We start from the raw sequence: 22,891 nt of genomic DNA, 5'->3' as shown, positions 1-22,891 counted from the left end.
TGCTACCAGTAACATTCAATTGAGACTCAGGATTTTATAATAACTAGTTCTGTAAGTGCCATATAGCAGTGTCAGAAGTCAATTAATATTTATTTGTAAAAGGACTGGATATTAGTGCTGAATTCTAGAGTATTCAGACTGTAGTCTTCCTCTACAAAGCGCTTGGTTTGCTAACAAAAATGGGGTTTTATGCTTATAATCTCTGAGAACAAAGAGATGTGGAAAAAACCAAAATATATTCCTCTCTGCTGATTGCATGAAAGGCAATTGCCAGCCAAGGAATTGAATTATAGAATTTTTCATAGTAGCTTCTAGTGATAATGTAAAAAACAGAAAATGGTATGGTTTTCAGATACCAAGTTGGATCTGTGTGGCTTTTAGAAACAATTTTGTTTTCTCTGATGAACTCAGCTGATTGGTTTTTAAATAAAACATATTTTTTAATATAGATTCTAATAAAAACAGCCATTAGTATGGAAACATTTCTCATTGAAGAAGAAAGTGGAAGAGTTTACTAAAATATTTCTTTCATTTTTTTTAATATATATTTTTTTTCAGGTTGCAGAACTGCTCCAGCTGATTTAGTTTTTATCTTAGACGGCTCTTATAGTGTTGGCCCAGAAAATTTTGAAATAATCAACAGCTGGCTTGTCAATATTACAAGAAACTTTGACATAGGGCCAAAGTTTATTCAAGTTGGAGTTGTCCAGTACAGTGATTACCCTGTACTTGAAATTCCCCTTGGAACTCATGAATCCACTGAGAACCTCATCAGGGAAATGGAGTCCATACACTACTTGGGAGGAAATACAAGAACAGGAAGAGCCATTCAGTTTGCCTTTGACCATCTTTTTGCAAAATCTTCAAGATTTTTAACAAAAATAGCAGTTGTTCTCACTGATGGAAAGTCCCAAGATGAAGTCAAAGACATAGCAGCAGAAGCAAGGAAAAATAAAATCACTTTGTTTGCTATTGGTGTTGGCTCAGAAATTGAGGAGGATGAACTTAAAGCTATTGCCAACAAGCCATCATCAACTTATGTATTTTATGTTGAAGATTATATTGCAATATCAAGAATTAAAGAAGTTATAAAGCAGAAACTCTGTGAGGGTAAGTAACAGATTATAACATATTTCAGGTTTGCAGAATGTAGTTCTGTACCCATTTCTTTATTTTACAAGCAGAATGCATGAGAAATGGCACCTGATACTAAGATCTTATTTAATTTTGATCTTGTTTGCAGGTATCACTCCCAAACTGTTATTTTCTCAGTTAAACAAAGATAGATATATTTGGGAAAGATAAGTTGCTTTAACACTGTGTATAATTTCAGTATGTATCCTTTTGCATCCATCTTTTTTTTTAATTGATAAAGTTTAAGAACCTTGAAATAGCTGATCAATTCTCAGAGTCTTGTGAATATAAGGCTTCCTTTATCCTTTCCCTGGGTGTGGCTCATACTTAGCCCTGATCTAGCATTTCTTTTTGATAGCTGAGAGGATAGCCTATCATTACAAACAGGAGTTCTTCCGCTAGCATGTGTTGAAAAACCCAGAAGAAAGACTTGGCTAAAGTGCCTGGAATTGTAACAAGCTGTTACGATCTTTTTTCGAAGGATTTTATAGAAGAATTAGCCAAGACCAAAATGACTTTTAGCTTTTGTCTTAAAATGTCATTTTAGCTTTAGAATGCTAGCAGCATGACTGCATTGAGTTTTCTCATAGCCTTGTAAAAAAAGGCTTCCTCACTGCTATCTTTTCCCCAAATGATAGCAAATAGTTTCTAAAATGTATCACTTGGACTGTTATAAAGCAAATCTTTCTCAGCACAATTTTATACATGCTTTATTACTAAGAATTGATATAAGTCATATTTCAATTCTACCATATTTCTGCACTTAGTAAGAATGAAAAATAGTTTACATTTGATCTCACTTTATTGAAAAAAAAATATGGTGATACTTATGCTGAGATTAATAGTGTTTATTTCCTGATACAGATATGAAAATCATAATAATTCCTTGTGGCTGATGTAGTAAGATCGTCAGTCCAAAAAGGAAATCAGCTAAGTGCAGCTAAATTCTTTAATAAAACATCACGCAGGGAGAAATTCCCCAAAATAAACACAGTATTTCTTTAAAAAAGTTTAGAAGAAGTGACATTATATTCCATGAGGATGGATTTTCAGCTTTCAGAATTAAGTTAACTTACATCCTTTAAAATTTAGCTGTGGTATTTGATGTGACTCTTACAGATTGATCTCTGGGTGTTGAGTACATATACAAAAGTCCACTTACTGTTTTTCTTTAAGTGACCCTTTGGTTCCAGTCTCTGAAATTGGGCTCTCCCTCGTGTTAGCACTGAGATGTCTCTGTCAAAGAGCAATCAGAGCCAACTGGCAGCTTCGTTCCTAACCGCAATGTCTTTAGCGGGTGAACTCCAAGTCTAGTAAACTGGAAATTTTATACCTGAGTGGTGGATTATTTTAGTGATTTTGTTAAGATTCACTATGGGAGAGGAAGTTCCATGAGGACAAAGCAGCAATGCTTTGGCTATGATCAACCAACTGCCTGAAACATAAAACATGTTTTATGTTCATAAAACATGAACATAAAACTGCCTGAAAATTTTTGCATTTCTATCAATTGTCTTTGTTTTCTTACCTAAAAAAATGCTGTCCTTTACACTTTGATGTTTTTAACTTCCTTGTTAAATGAACACAGATACAAGAACATAGCAGCAGTAATTCCTTTCTGGAAAAAGGAAGCTGAGGTTTGGCGGTTCCTGCAGCAAGTACTGCTGATGAGAACTGCCTTGCTAGCGGAGGGCTCTCATGTGCCTTTTGGGAACTCTAGTGGTGGTTCTAAAGTAAGGCAGGGTGAAAAAACCTGCTAATCCTGATATCCAGAAAGTACCACATGGCTAAATATCTCCAGGTATTTAAGGAATATTTAATATTTATTCTGGAAGTTGAATGTTCCTGTAGTATTAACGTTCTCTAGAAGTAATATAGAAAAGTTTGTGTGGCAGGGATGCATTTAAGAACCATACTCAATGCAGACCTCCAAACTATGTCTGGAAGATGCTGAGAAAAATCCCTTTGTGCTAGATAATATCATTTAACATCAAAAAACTATTTCATGCTTCAGGAAACAGACTCACAGACTCACACAACTGTCAGAGTTGGAAGTCACCTCTAGAGATCATCTAGTCCCTGCTAAAGCAGGATCACCTAGAGCACATTACACAGGATTTCATCTGAAAACTATAGAAAAATGCTGTGAGGAAACAAGATTTTAGTATAGGCTCGGTAGCCACCATAGATATCTTGTGCAGACACTTAGCTGAATTTTCTTAGAGTTTATGTATCCTGCTTCCTCTACCAGAATGGGGCAGCTTCCAACTGCTCTTGGGTTGGCTAGAAAGAGAATCTTGCAGCATTGCTTGTATTACAAAGAGAAGCGAGTCTAGACCTTTGAGCTGATAATTCCCTGGCACTGAAATGTGCATTTTCCAGCCCATGCCTGGTCCAGATGGAGATGAGAGAACTCTCCACCCATTCTTTGGAATGTATTCCTAACCTTTCTGTGAACTGATGCTTTTCTGCAGAAAAAATGGGAAATATATTATGAAAATATATGTATTGTAAATAATTTAGCATAATTTTAATAAAACAAGAACAATACAATGTTGGCTTTAGCATTAAATTTCACTCTGCTATTTCACTTTTTTTTTTTCAAGACAACTTAGGTCCACTGCCTGGTATTGTTTTTGTGTGAAGAGGCTTAAACAGAGATAATATTTAGCTAAATTTAGTTTCCACAGAAAATCTATCACACAGTATTTGTCCAGTGAGAATGGCTACATTAAGGTCCATTTCAAGAAAAGAAGATGAAAAAAAAAGAAGTTGTAAATAAGTTTACCTTTGTCCATTTTTCAGTTTCATAGGAGGGATGTTGGATTAATCCAAATCGTTAGTGCACTGTGGAAATTAACATCTATAATTTTGTAGCATTTTGAAGTCATACCATTTTAGAAATGAAATAACTTTTTTTGTTGTTGTTGTTTTTGTTATTCAGATAGTACCTTTTAACTACAGTTAGTGACAATTCAAAATAGTATGTGAACTCTCAGCACAAGAAAGATATAGACCTGTTGGAGAGGGTCCAGAGAAGGGCAACGAAGATGATCAAAGGCCTGGAGCACCTCTGCTATGAAGACAGGCTGAGAGTTGGGGCTGTTCAACCTGGAGAAGAGAAGGCTCTGGGGGGACCTTATGGCAGCCTCCCAGTACTTGAAGAGGGCCTCCAGGAAAGCTGGGGAGGGGCTTTTCATCAGAGAAGATAGTGATAGGACAAGGGGTAATGGTTTTAAACTGAGAGAGGGGAGATTTAGGTTAGATATTAGGAAGAAATTATTCACTATGAGGGTGGTGAGGAACTGGAATGGATTGCCCAGGGAAGTTGTTGATGCCCCATCCCTGGAGGTTTTTAAGGCCAGATTGGGCGAGGTTTTGTGCAACCTCATCTAGTGGTAGGGATCCCTGCTCGTGGCAGGGGGGTTGGAACTTGATGATCTTTAAGGTCCCTTCCAACCTTAACGATTCTATGATTCTATGAACTTCATTGCAGTAAATTATGAAATTTCAGTATTCTTGCTTTATGTTTCTGAGGGTTCTGCATGTCACTTCTCTCAGGTTATATTTAACTAACAGTTCTCAATTCTCTTTTATTTCTTGAAAGGCAGCTACAAAAATAGTAGGTAAGGTGGGAAGTTGCTTTTTGAAACTTCAAGGTAATATTTTGGACTATACTTGTGTTTATTACTTTGCAGAATCTGTTTGTCCAACACGAATTCCAGTGGCAGCTCGAGATGAAAAAGGATTTGACATTCTTGTTGGATTAGGAGTGAAGAAAAAGGTTAAGAAGAGAATTCAGATACCAACCACTAATGCAAAAGCTTATGAAGTAACCTCACATGTTGACCTGTCGGAATTGACAAGGTATTCACATTTATAAATGCACTTCTGAGTTTAGTAATTTTTTTTGTTTCCAAAAATGAGAGAGATTTATTTCAAGGTTTAGACTTGTCCACATATTGTCTTTTTTTCCCCCCTCTTCCCTCTTATTTAGGAATGTTTTTCCAGAAGGTCTGCCTCCATCCTATGTGTTTGTTTCCACACAAAGATTTAAAGTAAAAAAGACATGGGATTTATGGAGAATTCTAAGTCTGGATAAGAGACCACAGATTGCAGTCACTATTAATGGAGAAGAGAAAGCATTATCATTCACTACAACAAGTTTAATAAATGGCACACAAGTTATTACTTTTGCTGTACCTCGAGTAAAGGTAAGGAGTGAGTCATCATCATGCTGGAATGCTCATTTGTGTTTAAGTGTTTCTGGCAGCTGCAGTGATGAATCAATCTTATTCCTGGAGTCTCGGATATCCATGATCTTCACTATGAAAAGAAGACTAGCTTTTTTTTCTTTTGTGTTTCTCCATGCTCCTATTGCTATCATGGAGAACAAAAATTTTATGTTCTTTTTAGAGCTATGTTTTTAAGCACACTATAAATGTCACTATGCTTTTAATGAACATTTTTATTTAGTAAACTTTTATAGTTTATGACTTTTACTGAGGAAAATGGAAATGTTATATATTCTGATCTGTTGTTTATTTTATCTTGCAATGGGAGCCATTGTAAATAAATAAAAACCCAATCTGCAAAGGAAAATAAAATAAAACCAGAGGTGCTAAGGGTGTACACTGTTAAGTGATTTAAGCGTAATTTCTGTTTATGTCTGCAAAAGCTAACAAAGATACGTAACATACTGAAAAGTACATGTATCATTTTACTCTTACATATGTCAATTTAGTGTGACATAAATCTCTATTAAATTTAGCTAAAAGATAAGCATCTAGCCTAGCCTAAGTCAAGAGTTGGATTGTTTTTTAAATTAACGGGTAGGCTCAAGAAGACATTCTTCCCAAGTTAAATTTAATTTTTAAGGTAGGTTAGATAAATACTTTTTAAAAGGTATCTTTCATTTTCTATGACTTTTAGAACTAATCTGTTTAAATTTTACACTTTAGAAATCTGAGGTTTTTTGAGATGATGAAAGTAACATTTACTTTAATCCTTGCAATACTGTGGTTCTTTCTGCCAATATTGTGTAATCTTTAAGATTTTTTTCATAAAATATTAAGTAGAAAGACTTTAAAGTACCAGTTTGTTTTCACCATGATTTAAGAGCTGAAGTGTTTGAGCTATTATACCACTGCTGAAAAAAGGCCTCTAGTTTCATATTTTTAATAAACACAGATTTGAGCATGTTCAAGATCATAGACTGAAAAAATCTGTGAGTTATGAAATTATTCTGAGATAGAGATTAATTATTACCAAATGTCATGTCCTCAATTTTAATAATACTTGGCAAACACCTTTTTACCTAAACAGTTTACAATTTTTATATGACAAAACTAGGAGCATTGGTCACCTTAAACATTAACAGTCATTTAAGAATTAAAATGCAGTTTTATTGCTCTTTAAATTGAAGATACTTTGTTTTAAACAATTCTGTTTTCTTCCACTTTTCTTAGATACTGTTTGATGAAGGCTGGCATCAAATTCGTCTCCTAGTAACAGAAGACTTTGTAACTTTGTATATAGATGGCCAAGAAATTGAAACAAAGCCATTACATCCTGTTTTAGGTATTTACATCAGTGGCCTAACCCAAATAGGAAAGTATTCTGGAAAGGAGGAAACTGTACAGGTAAGTGTATGCTAAAACCACAGTAATTCAGAAATTCTACTGTAGGTTAGCATTGCATTGGCACTCTTCTAATTTACAGTAGGCTGAAATTCAATATTCAAAAATTTAGTAGTTAAGAGGGAACGTAAGTGGTCAGGAGGACTGAGCACAATTGATATATCCTGTGTGGTTGGTTGCTTAGCTGCTCTCAGTGACTTCAAGGGACATTCATTTTTACTGAAACACAAGTTTGATGCAGTTTGGTCACCTGAATTTGGGAAACAGTGTCTCAAAGCAGGGGCTTTTCTCTGTATTTGACACTTGCATATAATTTCCTTCTGTCTGTGCATGGGTTATGCTGGTAAAAGAGGGAGAGAACAAAATTTTTATCAAGTTCCTTTGTCATCGTTAGCTATAATGAAAGTACAAGGTGTATCAGCTCTTTTTCTGTCATAATGCAAATATTTGGCTCTCAAACTGCCACTGTTTCATTCTGCTGTGATGGAAAAAACCCCGGAAAACCATGTGCTAAGGTTTGCTTCTCTTCTTACTAACGTTGAAGTCCTTTTGTCTTCAGCTCTTTGCAGACACCAAAAAGTGGGTTAAAACTTCAGGCTGTAGGGATAATGGCTGTGTAGACCAGTGCTGAAGACTATTATGTTTTCAGTATTTCAGATGCTGACAAAATAGGTTGTTTCCTTATGTTTATAGCAATGTGGTAATGACATTACTAATCACACTGATAATAATGGAAACAATACTAAGAAGTACTGAATTACATAAATAGACATTATTTTTAGTTATCTTGCAAGCTATGTTTTTTGATGTACTCTAATTTCATGATCCTTACAGCTGCTATTAAAATATATTAATGTGTTTCTCTCTTCCTGTGTCTTTACTCAGTTACTGCTGAATTTTGTATATTTAACAGTTCTATTATTATCATACTCTAAAAGTATACATGGAAACTTGGATGATGCACTGTGTGTGTGACTTGGCATTTCTGGTGGTAACATTGTATACTAAAGTACCTCTGTGAAAACTATTGAATGTTTGTCACAGAGGTCTGATAGGACTTCAGGCACTGAAATAAAACAGATCTCAGAATTTTAATCAATTGTAGGAGCTCTGAGCAACCTGATGTAGTGGAAGGTGTTCCTGCCCATGCAGAGGGGTTGGAACTACATAATCGTTAAGGTCCCCTCCAACCCAACGCATTCTGTGATTCTATCATGCATTTTTTCTGTCAGTGCAGGATTATCTCATTTTTATAGTTCTGTGCATTCTAGGATTAGAGGGTTGTTTATTTGTTGTTGTCGTGTCTTGTTTTTTTCTGTGAAGTCATTGCAGAAATGGGACTTTTATAGATTCCCACTAATACAGCTTCTGAGTTAAAGAGTGTTAGCAGCAAGACTGGTTATCTAAACCAAAAACATTTTAGGAATGTGGAATTGTATTGGATCCTCTTCTGATAGTGGACTAGAATAAAAATAGAAAATCAGCCTCAGGTTGCAATTTTATATTTCCAGATGATTTCTGTAATGTAAAAGAGGTATTTCCCTTCACTTCTGTGATGCATTCTGCAAAGCATTAGCAGTCAAACTTTGCCAGGATATTGCTATTTCAGCTATGATTATAGAGAAATATTTTGATTAATCTGCATGTCCCTGCCAATGGCAGGGGCTTTGGAACTAGGTGGTCTCTAAGGTCCCTTCCAACACAGACATTTCTATGATTTTAGGAGTCTTTACTGCCTTTCAGTGAGAAAGTATTTTGAGGTCCTTTAAGACAGAAATCAGTCGCTGTTGGATACAGTGTGTCTTACAAGAATCTTCTTCACAGATTCATTGGAGAATTTTCATTCTCCTGTGCTCTGATTCAGTTGTTTTCCAGTGATATATTGCAATTGTTCTGGATTTAACTCAGGGTCTTACTGGCTGAAGTGCTTACCTGTGTCATGATGATAAATTTGTGTACATACTTAAGAACTGTGAATTGTGAGCATTTCAAATTTGAGAACAGATACTGTTAGGCATGGTATTAACAGACTCCATTTTCTGTGCTTCCTTCCCCTGCTAGTCCAACTTCTGGTCTGTGATTTCATATAAGCATAGCAGGGCTTTTTTCTCTTTGCAGTCATGGCACCTTATGCTAGAAAAACTTATTTCATCTGTTTAATTTTTCTGAGTATAGCAGGATGGCACAAACTTCTGCTTACCTGGTGCCAGTGTTTTTATCTACATTTCATGTTTTATGTTATACAGCTAAACTCACAACCAAGTTCTTTCAAGAGTCAGGGATGCCTTCTGATGTTTCAGCAAAACTTACTAATCTTACATCTAGCAGAGAGAGGTCAGTGTAGAAACATCATCCCAGAGCTGTTAAGGTAAAAAGGAAAAGCTTGGTTTTGCTTGTCCTGTTGTAAGTTGGTTCCCAATAATGCTGGGAGCCAGTGTACTTAGTGCTCTGTGTGTTTGGATTTATTACCAATGATTTCTACTATTTTAGAAAACAAACTATTGGACTGATTAGTTTTCTTTAAATAATTCTGTTACAGAATGTTTAGTTGGTTGCATGTATTAATCGTTGTGAGTAGCCTGACTAAAAATGTTTTCATCTTTATTTGGTTTTTAACTTAGCTTCCAGTTTCCCTTGCTTTTTAATTTAATTAATTTTTAATTTAATTTAAATTAATTTTTATTTTTTTTAACTTGTGGATGATATGATTTAAGAAAAGTATAGTTTAAACTAAGTTAATGTCAGACTACCAACACTTTCTCTAAAATAGGACTGTTTTGTTTTGAATTATAGTTTGATATACAAAAACTACGAATCTACTGTGACCCAGAACAAAATAATCGAGAAACAGTCTGTGAAATCCCTGGATTTGTGAGTATGATGAACTTTTGAGGACCACTTGCGTTTTTTTTACAAATAACTGTTTAAAGCTAACTCAATACTTAGAATAAGTAAATGCTTTTTACTTGTCCATTGTCAAGTGATACAGAACTTGTCAGGTCTCAGCCTTATTTTTGCACAAATGTATTTAAAAAATTTAGTTCTTAGTTTTGATATTTGATGATGGAAATTTGACAGCAGTGTAGAAGAATCTCAGAGTCTTAGGTTACAATTTAAGAGTTTAAGTATTGTAAATTAATAAAACTTCTAGGTTACAGCAGTGTAAAATATGTCAAATATTGATTTTTAACTGTCTTATATACTTCTTCATACATGTCAGGTCATTTATTTCTGTAATTTTTGTACATAATCAACAAACCTATATTTTCAAATAATCTTTTCCTATCAGAAGTATCTATGCTGGTGTCTGTGTTTAAAATCCCATTAACTGAAATTTTACCTAGATTTCATGAAGTAAATTATGATCAAGACAAAAAAAAAAGTCCTGTTCAGGATTTTATGAATCATGTACACAATTAGGAAGCTTATGGGGATCCTTTGACCCTCTCTTTGCCCTTTACTTAGGGTTAATTATACACTGAAATGTAAAACACATGCAAACAGATTAGGAAACCATTCAGGATGCACATACTGCTGGAGCCAGATTTTCAAAAGCATTCAGCTCCCCCCCTCAAAGTATAAGCAAGAGATTGTTTTATACATACGGTTTCCTTCAAAATGTCCTCCTTTGATTTCTGTCTAAAACAAACTGAGCTTAAGCTAATCAGACATCAGTGTCTTGCTGTGTAAACCTATATTTTTCATGTTGTGTTTTGGTTTAGCATTAGGACCACTTTGCCAGTTTGACTGTAGAACCTGTGAATCTTCAAAGTCCAGATACTTTATTCTTTGTCAGACTTGCACAGACCCCCACCTAGTCTGTTTTTCTTCTACTTATTTGGGGCCAGTATTTCTGTTGCAATAAGCATCCTTGTGTTAGGGCTTTTTCAAAACTTGCATCTTTCTTTTAAGCAATGAGTAGATGGCTGGATTATTAGCTGTTCTGAAATCTGACACTGTGTGTCAAGAACTAATGGGTTCAGGAACACTTCTGTAAAGTTAGCTTTAAATCCTGAGATCTATTTAGTATTTGGCTATTTAGCTGCATCACATCTTTTTGCTCTTTACAAAATAGAAGTAGGATATGAAAGGTAAACAAATAAAAAAACCATTATGCATAAAGGAAGCAAACACTAAGAAGTCTGTTGTATTTTGTGTTCTCTGCATTTGGCAAGAGGCCCAACCAGAAATATTGCTTTTCGCCAGTTTAGTTTCACTTGCTGTTGTAAATTATACTTGGACTTTACCCATGAAATTCTGGACTCCTTCAGAAAATAAAAATGTTGGATGATCTCCAAGGAGACTTGTGGTTGTATTCTGTCAGAAAGGGTTGTGTTGGAGCTCCTGAACTAAGCAGGGGCAGTGTGTGCTACTTACAGCCTGATTTCATCCCCTTTCCTGGAGATACCTAGCTGCATTGTAATTTTAAGCTCCCTCTATGATGCATGGAGAAAGATAACCTTCTCTAGAGGTTGCCTAATATGAAAACTAAATACAAAGGAAGCTGTCTCTTCCCACAGACTGTGTATGAAGTCTGTGGTGACTGTGTGCATTAGAAGACTGCTGTACATGGTGCAGCTAATGGTGGCTACTAAACCATTAAGACAGGCAAATTCATGGTTGGTATGCTGAAATATTTGGGGATGGGTTGTTTGGTGGTGTTTCTGATGCTGGAAAACTCAATTCAGTTGATAGAAGAGTCTAATGGAGTTCACACAGGACAATGAGAAGAAGCCAGCCTTGCCTCTGTACTGGTGGATGTTTTCCCAGATGCTGGATTCAGGCAGAGATCAGACATTTTAGAAATATTTTTATATATTCTCTGATGAGAGTGAGTAAGCTAATGATGTCTAAAATTTTGAATTATTGACAGTTACAGTTTACTTGACAGTTACTGCCCTAAATGTATGATTTCTTTTGGTAATGTTTCCAAACGAATGGATTTCACTTATTACAAATATTGCTATATGCTTAAACTGTGTTTCTTCTTGTTTCAGAATGGAGAGGTAGGCTCAATCCTAAACTGCTCAAACTCGCTTTAAGGTAGTATTTGACTTTATATAAACTTCTTCCTATTTAGTGAAAGGTGGACAGAGGTTTGCTGATCTTAAAAGTGCTGGATTTCTATTAACTGAACTCTAGTCAGTACACGAAAATCAGTTTTCTGATAAAACCCATGTTAATTAGAATAGATGGTCTGATGTTTTTCCCCTGATTCAATTTAATTGCTCTTATTTGCAGGGCTGGATGCTGTTGCAAAGTGAATGGGGATATGCACAATCAGGTAGCTGTTACCTGTGTCATGCTCCCTGAAGGGGAGCTTGTTTGAAGGCTTAACATGATAGGTTTCCTAACCATTTTCCTAACTCCACTTGGTACCATTGCAAAGGAATCATGGATTTGTGTTTTGATCAATCATTTGACCCTGAGAAAAAATTCCCTTCACAGGAATTGTAAAAAGCCTGCATTATTTTAGGAAGTATGAGTAAAATGTTACAGAAAGTGGTTAAGATATTAAATACAAAATCTACTGTTTTGTATCTTGGATTCTTGAATTTTTGCCTTAACATAGCTCTAAAAACTTGCTGGGTGAAGCAATTCACTGAATCTAACTTCAGAATACAGATTTAGTGCAGATGCATCTAAATTTTGGGTGCCTGACCTTGGTCAAATGGATTTGATTTAGTAGCTCTCCCCTTCCCTTCCTTAATAGAACACTGGGGTTTCATGTGGTCTCAATGGTGAGAAGTAGATATTTAGAAAATAATCTCTAGAGGGTGATGTGGTTTACCAAGGTTCAGTGTTTACTGCCATTTGTACAGGGAGCATAGTTTGGAGGAGGTGACCTAGTGGTCTTTGGAGACACCCTGATGGCTAGGATTTGTGGCTTGTAAGAGCTGGTGGTAGCAGATATGCCTCACCTCTTTTCAAGGAGCTTTGTAGTTGAGACACATGCCCAGGAAGTAGCAGACATGTGCTTTACGTTCTTTTCAGACTTGGTAGACCTCGTTGTTACCGGCTGTTGTGAACATTATGCTATACATAGTATTTATTAGAGTCCTTTTTAAAAATTTAACTAAATATTTAAGTTTGAAAATTAATCACACTTCAAATGATGAATATCAAATAGTTTAGGGGAAGAGTTTTGCATGTTGCCAGAATTTAAAATTATCAAACCATATGACAAAATATTTCTGGAAAAGTAAATGGAATTTCATCTGTCAGCCCAGTGTCAGTACTTAATATTCTATTTATTTGTCTTTGGGGTAAAATGAGAAATTCAGGCATGCAGAGTGGTTGGAGGGCACTATGCAGGTAAGCAGAAGTCCAAGTTAACAAAGGAGAGAAAGCCAGGACCTATGCAAGCTGAGGCAAATCAGCTTCACATAATGTTATGGCACATTTGTTGAATACTTTTGGCATATGTATTCATGGTTGGTTTCACTCTTGATAGTGCATGAATGGTCCTAGTGATGTAGGCTCAACACCTGCTCCCTGCATATGCCCGCCAGGAAAACAAGGACCCCCAGGGCCCAAAGTAAGTTTCCATTCTGTCTTAATGACTGCATATGATTTTTTATTGTTTTTTTCTTTCTTTATATCTTTCGTTGACCAGTCATAGTCAGATTAGTAAACTAGGGGAAAAGTTCTCCTGGTTCTGGTTTCCAATGCCTGAATGTAATGATTATGAAACTCAAGGCCAGGTTTTGTGCCATAGCTCTTAATGACACAAATATATCTTTATTATTTAAAGAAAATACTCAGGGATGTAAGATTGTGTTTCCTTGATACTCTTTAGCAAATGACCTCACACGGTTAATTGTTTGAGAATGAAATTGATCACTAGTAAAAATACTTTAATGGAGAAGTTTTTTCTTTCTTTATTAAAGAAGGGACTAGATGCTTACTTGGAGAGTTCTGCCTTAGCTGTTCTGCTGACCTCTTTTCAGTGTTGGTGAAGGACTAAACTGAGAACCAGACCTGAGTCTCAATGTCTAACACGGCAAACTCAAGTTGCTAGTATTTTGCTGTAGTATCTCTTTCAACTGTGCTAACCAGTGCTTCCAGAATTACTAGATGCCTTATCAGGGTAGCCAAGAACACCCCAAGCTACTTGTCTTCCATTAAGCAAAAGACTTAAAAGAGCCTTCTCATTATATAAGGGGTTAACAGTCTGCTGTAACCACCTCAAGTTAAAGGACTTCTTGCTACAATGGTAAGGGCTTCTGATCAGTGAATCCACAAAGAGGAGATCATTTTTATTTCATGTAATAGAATTGTTGTGGTCTTTTACCTTTTTCTGTTGTTTAGCATATGAGATAAAAAAGAGAGAGAAGGAAGTATTTGTTATTAAACAAATTGAAATGCACATCCTTGAAATTTCTGAAGGAGTATGAAATGTCAGAATTTGGGTTACTTACACAGTTTTATTTAGATCCCTGCTTCAGCTGCAATCTTTCAGTTGCATTACAGTGTATTTTTTGGGGGATAACTGAGTAATACAGGTGTCAAGATAGTGCCTAGCACAGAAGATTGCAGAAAGATGGAAAAGGAAGCCAATTTAGCATTGTATAAGTTATCTTAGCTACAGTATTTCCTAAATTTTGAGTACTGGAGTTTAGAACCATTTGAATTTAAACTTAATTTGTGTTTATGATATAATGGAGTACAATAAAATTACTTATAATGTTTTAATGTACAAGTAACTGATACTTTAACCTGTTCAAGTTAAAGGCATAAAATTTCATAGTTTAGAAAAATTATACTTGAATGTATATGTATTTCATTCAAACCTGGACTTCTTAATTTGGACTACAATAATCTGTTAATAACTTGTTATTAAATGCAGCAAATTATAACTATTATGCTTTTCTGAAGAGACATTATTTATATCCTCTCCCCTTTAGTCCATCATTACCTTTCTGTGGTTTGTATGTGAAAAGATGTTTTTGTACAGTCACATTGAAGGCTGGTTTCCTATTTCCTTCCTAATATTCTCCCTATTTATAAAAATTCTGCATTTGTAACTGACCCACAGGTCTGTTGATGGTTCAAGCTGAAGAAAGTGGTACCTACTTAACACTGCTGTAGAAGTAAAATGTTTTTATAGATCACGTCTTACTGGATTTTTCTGGGCTCAAATCAAGTCCATTAGTAAAATAAAGAACTTTAATACACTTGGAGGATATATTGGGTAGGAAGTTCCTGCTTTCTTATCATAAACATAAAGCCTGGGGAACTGACTTTTCCTTTAACAGGATTATGACAGGTTATCAAAATAATTGCAGAGGCCTTATGAGAAGAAATCTATAAGAATGTATTTTTTCTACTGAAATTAGTGTGTGGAGAGGAGTTATTAATCCTGGCTCCTGCCTTTCCAGTGCTTTTGCTTTATGAACTAGACTTAGCCAATATGGTGCGAGTTTTCTTCCAGGTCGGACTACTAGATTAACAAAGTTCTAATAAAGATTTTTTCACCTCTTTGATGAAAAGTGTCTTTATTTCTGTTGATTAAGATGTTAAAAAGCTTGAAAGCATTTGAGATAATGAGCTAAACTTGCGCTGTAACTGAGCACATCTCCAAGTCCTGCACAAGAAATTAGGGAGAATTTTCTCAGGAAGGGGGCTACCAGATCGATTTCTTTTTGCTGTAGGAATTACTCCTTGATAGTAGGTTGCGTCCATTGTTTTGTTGAATGTATTAGAGTTAAGGTTGTTTAGTGCTAATTTTAAAGTGCTCTTTCATATCTTTTGTGTGTTAACATACTGCTTCTCCATAGGGTGATCCTGGGCAGCCTGGAAATCATGGTTATCCTGGTCAGCCTGGTCCAGATGGTAAGCCTGTGAGTACTAAAAACTTAGTCATATTTTGTAAATGCAAAACTAACAGGAGAAAAACATGTACCACTGCTGCCAGATTTTCAGATTTAGGTTATTGTCTCCATTCTCTGAAGCTGTGAATATCCCTTAAGTAACAATTCTGTTAATATGTTAAACATGGTATTTTTCCTTCAACCTAAAGTACTGTAAATATGATGTAATGAGTTAGACACTGTTGTAAAGCCTCTGCTTACTTTACTTACAGGCTGTGAGTGCTGCTGTTGTTCTCTGCATCAATTTACAGCAGTTACCACCTTCTGACCTTCAGTCTCTACTACTTAAGCATTTTTGCAGTGAAATCACTTTAGGACAGCTTAAATTCTCTCTATTTTGTTTTGAGGATTCCTTCTAGTGTTTAAGCTTGGTTAATTTAATTTCTTTTTAGCCTGCCTCAAGTAGTCCATCAAAACATATAGATATGCATATACAATGTTGAATATATATATATATTGCAGTTCTAAGCTGTGTTCTATGTGTTAAAATACACATTGTAAAAATACATTTTTATCTTTACCTTTTTCTTTTACCCTAGAATTTACTTTTTAAGCTGGCATTCCATTAGTATAGATGGTGAAGACTGGAAGAAAGTAGATGAATAATATATGTCGCTAAAACAAAAGAGACCATTATCCAGTATCAGAATAAAAGGAAACAAATATATTAAAATAACCTAAGATTTAATTTAAAAATATATTAGATCTCTGAATCTATTTGGAAGCCTCTGATATGCTGACAGCTAGGCTTCTCTGCTGACTAAGATTTTGTTAACAGCCTGCAGTCTCTGTATCATCAAAATGGTGTTGCCTATGCCTCTGGTATGTTAAGAGAAGGCAGACCAAAAGCTGGGAGTAGAAGAAGAAGCTATAGTATTTGTATTAAAAACAAAACTGAAAAGAAATGAAAAGGTAAAAGGCAGTTGGAGGCATAAAAAATATTTGTTTCTGAAAAGAGGATAATTTCTCAACTTGGATACCAAAAGCAGGAAAATAAAAGTGTATGCAATTACTAGAAATTGTTAACTAATTCTAGCTTTTAATTCTCATTGTAAGGACTGAACTTTATAGTTGAGTTATTAGGTTATAGTGTTATTTTGACATCTCCATGGTGAAGTAGAAGGGAAGGTAAGCATCACATCTTGAATTTCACTGAAAATACAATTAGGGGGGGTGCCAAATATTATTGAGAATAAAATACAGGAAGATGTCCCAAAGCATTAGAAAATATCAGTGGATGAATGCAGAGAAGACAAAATAATTTATGAAAGAAACATTGGATCATAGACTGGGGAATTAATGATCTGTGGTATTGGCTGCAACTTAGAAGGGACATTGAGTTATTTCGGTCCATTATGGTCCACACTTGACAAATAAGAGAGACTTCAGAAAATGGCAACAAAGGGCTGTATTGTACTATTCAACTGCATTCTTTCAGTAGTTTTTCTGTCCTGTGAAAAGATTCATGAGGATATTGTAGCTAATTCCAGGTCTTTCCCAAATCTGTCCTTGTGTATCAATTTTAGTACCTCTAGCGTATTATTCCTACTTAAGAGGCACAACCCACCAACTTTGATGGCTTCATAAAAACACCTAACATTCTATTTTTGTTAAGAATTTTTATTACTGGTAGTACATTTCATTTCTTTGTCAGCTAAAGATGGAAACTGTGAGATTGATACTTCCTTGGAACTGTGTGCTGTAAGGGTAATAAATATTGCTAGTTACAAGGAGAAAGCTCCATGCTGCACGTTATAAAACGTTCGCATTTCTCCTATGTTGTTGCTTAGTTACATGTTGGCTGTTTCTTAGGTATCACAGCTGGTCCATTTAACTACGGTGATTCCTTCTGGAGGCAGAATTAGTTTGACAGGAAAAAATAGCAACTGAAAACAAGAAATGCAATTGTATCTAAAAATTGAGAAGTCCTCTGTTTTAAAATATGGAACTTGGTATATAGAAACCTGGCCTCCCTCATCACCTAGGAGAGCAGAGAGTGCATGAATTTTTCCATAGTTCCACAAACAAAGATCCTTGTTTTTTCCTGTGATATAAAAACATCTTTATACTTCTACTTTTGTTATTTTCAAAGTTTTTTTTGGAACTAGAAATAGACAAAACAATATGAACTGAAGCTATCATTGTTAAAAAATCCTACATTTTGGTTCCAGTCAATCATGAAGACAGGTTTTAAAATAGGAATAGGAGGAATCTGAGTTGAGGAAGTGTGATCTAATAACTTTTCAGTTGATTATTGATGGTATTTAAACTTCTGAAGAGTAGCCCTGTTTTCCTGTACAAAGAGAAGCGTACGAACTGTCCTAGCCTAGAGTTGCATGGGAGAAGGTGTCTGTCCTATTTTGATCATGTCACTTGCTAGAGTTAGACTTGCAGTATGCATAAGCATAGCAGAGCTGTCTTTTGTCCAGCTAACTCTGATGTTTTGAAAAATGAAGTGATATTGTGTAAACTTCAGTGAAGCCAGAATGGACTGGATGTTGGTAGGGAACTGTCAGTTTACATTCTCTCGTTAAAAAATAGATTAAGACTTTATTTCTATAGTGTCCAGTACAACTGGCTGTGAGTTTCATACTGTTATTAATGGATTTCCACTTCAGTGATACATATCTTCCCATAAACATTGAAATTTGTTACAGTGTGAATCATGAAGGAGAAATAAATTGATACTGTAGACTTTCTGTAACTATGTAATCTGACAGTGTGTGTTTTTTTTTCCTGGGCATGAGTCACAATGTGCATAGATGGGCATTCTCTGAACATAAAAAAAGATTAACAAAAGTATCTTAGGCAATTAGAAAAGAATCAAAAAGCCCCACTAAAGGAGAAATTTTACCATTTTGCTGAATTGATGTTCATGTATTATTTGAAGTGCTTACAGTTGAATCCTATAGCTTTATTAATAGGCTAGTTGTTTTGAAAAATCAGCTGTAGCTTTTTGCACTTGTTCTTTGTAAGGACATAATTGCAAACCTATTAGGTCATCTGCAGCTCTGGCCAGTACATTATTGTTCCTTCTGGTAGATTCTTGAGTGCTTTCCAGCTTTTAGCCATGAATGGTGGGAGATTCTTTAGATACATCGTGCAGGGAAACTGATTCCTCTCTCTTTTTCTTTCTGTTTTACCTATTTATTTGCTAATATGATTTGCATGCTTTCTGTGCTGTCACTCATTTGCCTTGTTTAAGAAGACTTTGCTCTGATGAGTCTTCTTAGCTGTATTCCCTGGGGAGCTCTGAAAAGCAAGCTTTTAATTCAGACAGCACAATAGGCTTACAGGTAGTTGTGTAGGCAGTGTTGTTTGATCAAATGACTTTTGCATGAAAAGCTTTTCCTGGAAAGTCAGTATTTTCTGTTCCCAAACACATTTTTATGTTATTCTCTAAAGTTATTCCAGTTTGCCTATCTGGTATTCATTTTCTTGGAACAGTGTAACTGCTCAACAAAATGTTTCTTCCTCTGAGCAAGATTTTAGGCATGCATTTACATTACTGTATGTAATTTGTTTTTAATATAAAACATCAAATAAAATTTCATTTCTTGTTTGTGGCTAGGTTGTTGTAACACTTAAAGCTAGTTTTAGTTCAGAAAAAGTCAAACCAATTCACATTAATATTCAATATTATGAGAAAATAATTGTTCACCTGTTGTTAGCCAGTAAAATTGTTTGCTATAATATTTGGGAAAGTGAACATCAACATAACTCACTTTCAATCATTCCTGATTTTCTTTCTAAATAGTTTTATTTACAGGTTCTTTGTTTTTTCCTTTTAATTGCCACCTTTGTTTATTTTCTGTACTCTGATCCATACAGAAAAGACCAATGAAGTAACTGGAAAAAAGCATAAAAATGAGAAGTGTAATAAGTAATAAAGTAATAAGTAATGAAAATAAAGGTGTTTTTTGCAATAAAAAATGTCATTTGGGAACTGAACTTATATTGTCTTGTCAGGAGAAATAGCACTGGTAAAAATAAACACAATGATAAAAAATAGTATTTGAATCTCAACTGGAACTCTTTTTAATAGGCATTATTCATCATAAAGAAGCATCTGGAGTAGTTGCTGGCCCTAGGAATGCTCAACAGCCTGACTGTGTGGTCACAAAGCTGTATTTTATTCCCAAGGATACTTTATAAATACTAGGGAAAAACTCAAGGGTGAAAATAAATGAACAGAGTCTATGCAGTGATCACTCCTGGATAACAGAGGTGATAGGTTATTGGTCTGCTGAAAGAAATAAAAAAATATTTTTCTGTTTTGACCTTTGAGCCATGTGGCTTGCAAATCTGGACAATTTTTGAGTGTTCCATCTAGTTTCATTCATGAAAGTTTGGAACCATTTGCCTTGTCTTTGAAGTGTCCACAAGCAATAAGCAGTTTAAAAATAATCAAGTGAGACTGACTTGACTGAGATACTCAAAGTTCATAGAGTATCAAAAGCCTCACATAATAAGTAATTTGTGATCCTTCCAATACCTTTTTTAAAAAACCAACAAGTATAGAGCATTATTAGAGCTGTATTACCTGGTTTCATAATATTTGATAACCACTGAATGCTGAATTTTTTATGATGAATTTAGCATAATTGCAGCTATTTCAACAGTACTTCTGGAATAAAAATGGGTTATAGCTTCATGTATACATAGGATTACCTGTGCTATTGGATGGTTTGCCTTGGGATTTAAGTTGGTATAAACTCTGCAGCTACTTCTTTTTTTTTCTCAGGAAACCTTTGCAGACATAGCTGATAATTCAGCTGTGCAATGGTGCCATCAATTCCGGAAAAATACATAACATTGTGGCCTTGTTATTCTTGGAGAAAATATGCTTGCTCCGTTCCTATACAGACAGGTAGTGGCTTCACCAAGACCTGCTGCTTTAAAATCAGGGCAGTGCCTGATGCTGATGTGTGTTGCATACAGCTGTCCATTTCAGACTAACGACCATCTATGTCTATCTTCAGGGGTGACCAAGGGCAGATGGTAAGTGTAAGCATCTAATCAGCAAGCAGGAACTTACACTCCTTTGGTACATCATCACATGTCACAGAAGTTTGAAGCTCAGGAACATTTTAGGCTGGATTTATGACCTTTTATTTAATAATCTTGATGGATTTTTTTCCCCCCTTTCTGGAGGATTTGAGCCCAGAACATGATGCCCAGGTAAAATGTACTACTAGTGACGCTGAGCTATGAAAGCCGTGGAAGATGATGGAGTAGCCAGTGGAAGGAACTGTAATCAAATGGAGAAAGAATTCAACAGATCAAAACAAAACAAAAAAAAAGGCAACAGACCTGGCAATGAAACTTTTTTCCTGTACTTTTCCTATAATAATGTTCATGTGATTGCAGATTTTTGGTTAGGAGCCACCTCCAAATTTATATTGGAAGGTAAAAGCTACGTTTAATTACTTTTGAGATCTAATGCTGGATCTGCCCTTAATTTTCATGTTTTGGTATGTATAGGCAGAGGTGTTTCATTGCAGACAGTTCTGGTAGCCTGCAGAAGCAAATGCCACAAGAAGCCTTTCTACATGTCTGTGCTTTTTAAGAGAGAGAGGAAAGAGGAGATGGCACTTGTTCTGAGTTCCTGAGTTACCACTGCTTAAGGAAGTCCCAGAGAAAGGAGTAAGGCTCAGGCTCCAAGGAGACCTGCTAGAGAGGACCATCTAAGTGATCCATATGTCCAAAGGGTCAGGAAAAAGAGCAGTAGGCAGAAGAGTAAAAGGCATAGTGAGGTCTTAGAGAAGGTTTTTGGGGGTGGGATGGGAAAAATGTCCTTGAGAAGATAAGGAGATGCTAATTTCTCAGCAAAAGCATAAACCACTTAATTCAAATTTGACAAGTACTTTTTAGCATTTCTGTTGCCTCAGAGGATTTTAGTTATTGATGCTGCCAATGAGGAAGAAGGTCATAGCACAACTGCGAATTTGAGTGTAGGTATGGATACGTGTCTGAATTCCTAGAGATTTTCTGTCATTTAAGATGTGATGTATTCTAATGCCTTAGATAAACGTGCTTTAAATGTACTGAAGATTTTCCACAAGAGACTTCCAAATGAGATCCACAGACCTCAGGATGTTTTTCTAACAACAAGTTAAATTTTTCTTTCACAGTTGAACTCCGTTTTGCTTAGCTACATCATCCTAAATGGTTCTGTTTACTTAGTGCATACAGACATTCAGTATCTTTAGACCACTGATCCTTGGTTATTTTATAGCCAAATCAAGCTTTTTTACTTCTCCCTTGTTTTTCTCAAGTAGTCCTGTTGTCCTGCCTTTGTCATTTATGTTGTTCAGAGACTCCAAAGACTTTTCAGTAAGGAAGTGTGCAGTTCAGTTGTTACTGCTTTATCAATATGTCCTACGTTTCTATTTCATATTTGTCTGATGTGATACACCCATGAATGCTGCCTGAACTTTTGTCTTTTAGGCATGCAAGTGCATTGAAGATATACTCCTGAGGTTTGCTCTGCTACTGCATCTAAAAGTCCTTTGATATTAATAATCACCATATGTTCTTCTTGCTCAGTTTTTTCCCTTACAGATAAACTAACTTTCATTTTCCAGCAAGGCTCTTAATTCACTGACAATGATAGTATTGCTAATTTGTCTGTGTTCTTTATGTAATTTCTTAGGCCTAAGAAATCTTTTAATCTTTTCCCTTAGAATTATTTCTAAATTATAGCCATTTTATTTTAAATTCCTAAACCAGATTTTATCTGTGTTGTGGTTGTTTGTTTTTTTTTTTAAGTACCCAGCCATCTGCGTATCTAAATTCCTGTGTTAGGCAGCAGGTATTTAAATAATATACCCTAAGAGGTATGGTATTCTTATGCTGTAAGATGTTTTTCTTGCCCATGCTGCTTCTTCAAAAGGATGAATGCCTCCAAAATATTTTGTGCCACTGTCTTCTAACACTGGGTGGGTGTCTAGGCAGTGTCAAAAGGCAGGAACTGCCTGCATTTAGGACACTGAGTATCAAATTCAAGTTTAGTTTATAACACTATTCACACTATCTGTGTGTATTCTGAAAAGTTTATGAGGGAAGGCTAAGTCCGAATAAAAGCAGCTCTTTTTTGTGGCCAATTTAGTACTTTCACTGTACCTGAAAGTGAACCTTCAATCCTTAGCTTGTCTGTCAATTGAAAGGGCACTTTCACTTCTGTTCCTTTTACCTAAAATGTCAGCTATGGCACAGCTGTTCTTGGTGCATCTGAATGTGTGT

At 35.5% G+C, this 22,891-nt stretch overlaps 1 protein-coding gene across 1 annotated transcript in view; it reads left to right on the top strand.

Annotated features, from left to right (window-relative positions):
- COL21A1 (collagen, type XXI, alpha 1) overlaps positions 1-22,891 on the top strand; it is a 74,482-nt gene that overhangs the window by 2,870 nt on the left and 48,721 nt on the right. The window contains exons 2-9 of the mRNA XM_009999271.1: positions 559-1,110; positions 4,833-5,001; positions 5,132-5,348; positions 6,603-6,776; positions 9,567-9,644; positions 11,771-11,779; positions 13,228-13,311; positions 15,554-15,616. Coding sequence (XP_009997573.1) covers positions 559-1,110; positions 4,833-5,001; positions 5,132-5,348; positions 6,603-6,776; positions 9,567-9,644; positions 11,771-11,779; positions 13,228-13,311; positions 15,554-15,616 — 1,346 coding nt within the window. The remainder of the gene's footprint in view (positions 1-558; positions 1,111-4,832; positions 5,002-5,131; positions 5,349-6,602; positions 6,777-9,566; positions 9,645-11,770; positions 11,780-13,227; positions 13,312-15,553; positions 15,617-22,891) is intronic.

The sequence above is a fragment of the Chaetura pelagica genome, unplaced genomic scaffold (assembly GCF_000747805.2).
Source record: "Chaetura pelagica isolate M959 unplaced genomic scaffold, ChaPel_1.0 scaffold90, whole genome shotgun sequence".
Lineage (NCBI taxonomy): Eukaryota > Metazoa > Chordata > Aves > Apodiformes > Apodidae > Chaetura > Chaetura pelagica.
Note: the sequence above shows the minus strand (reverse complement) of the source record. Positions and strands in the feature narration are given on the sequence as shown.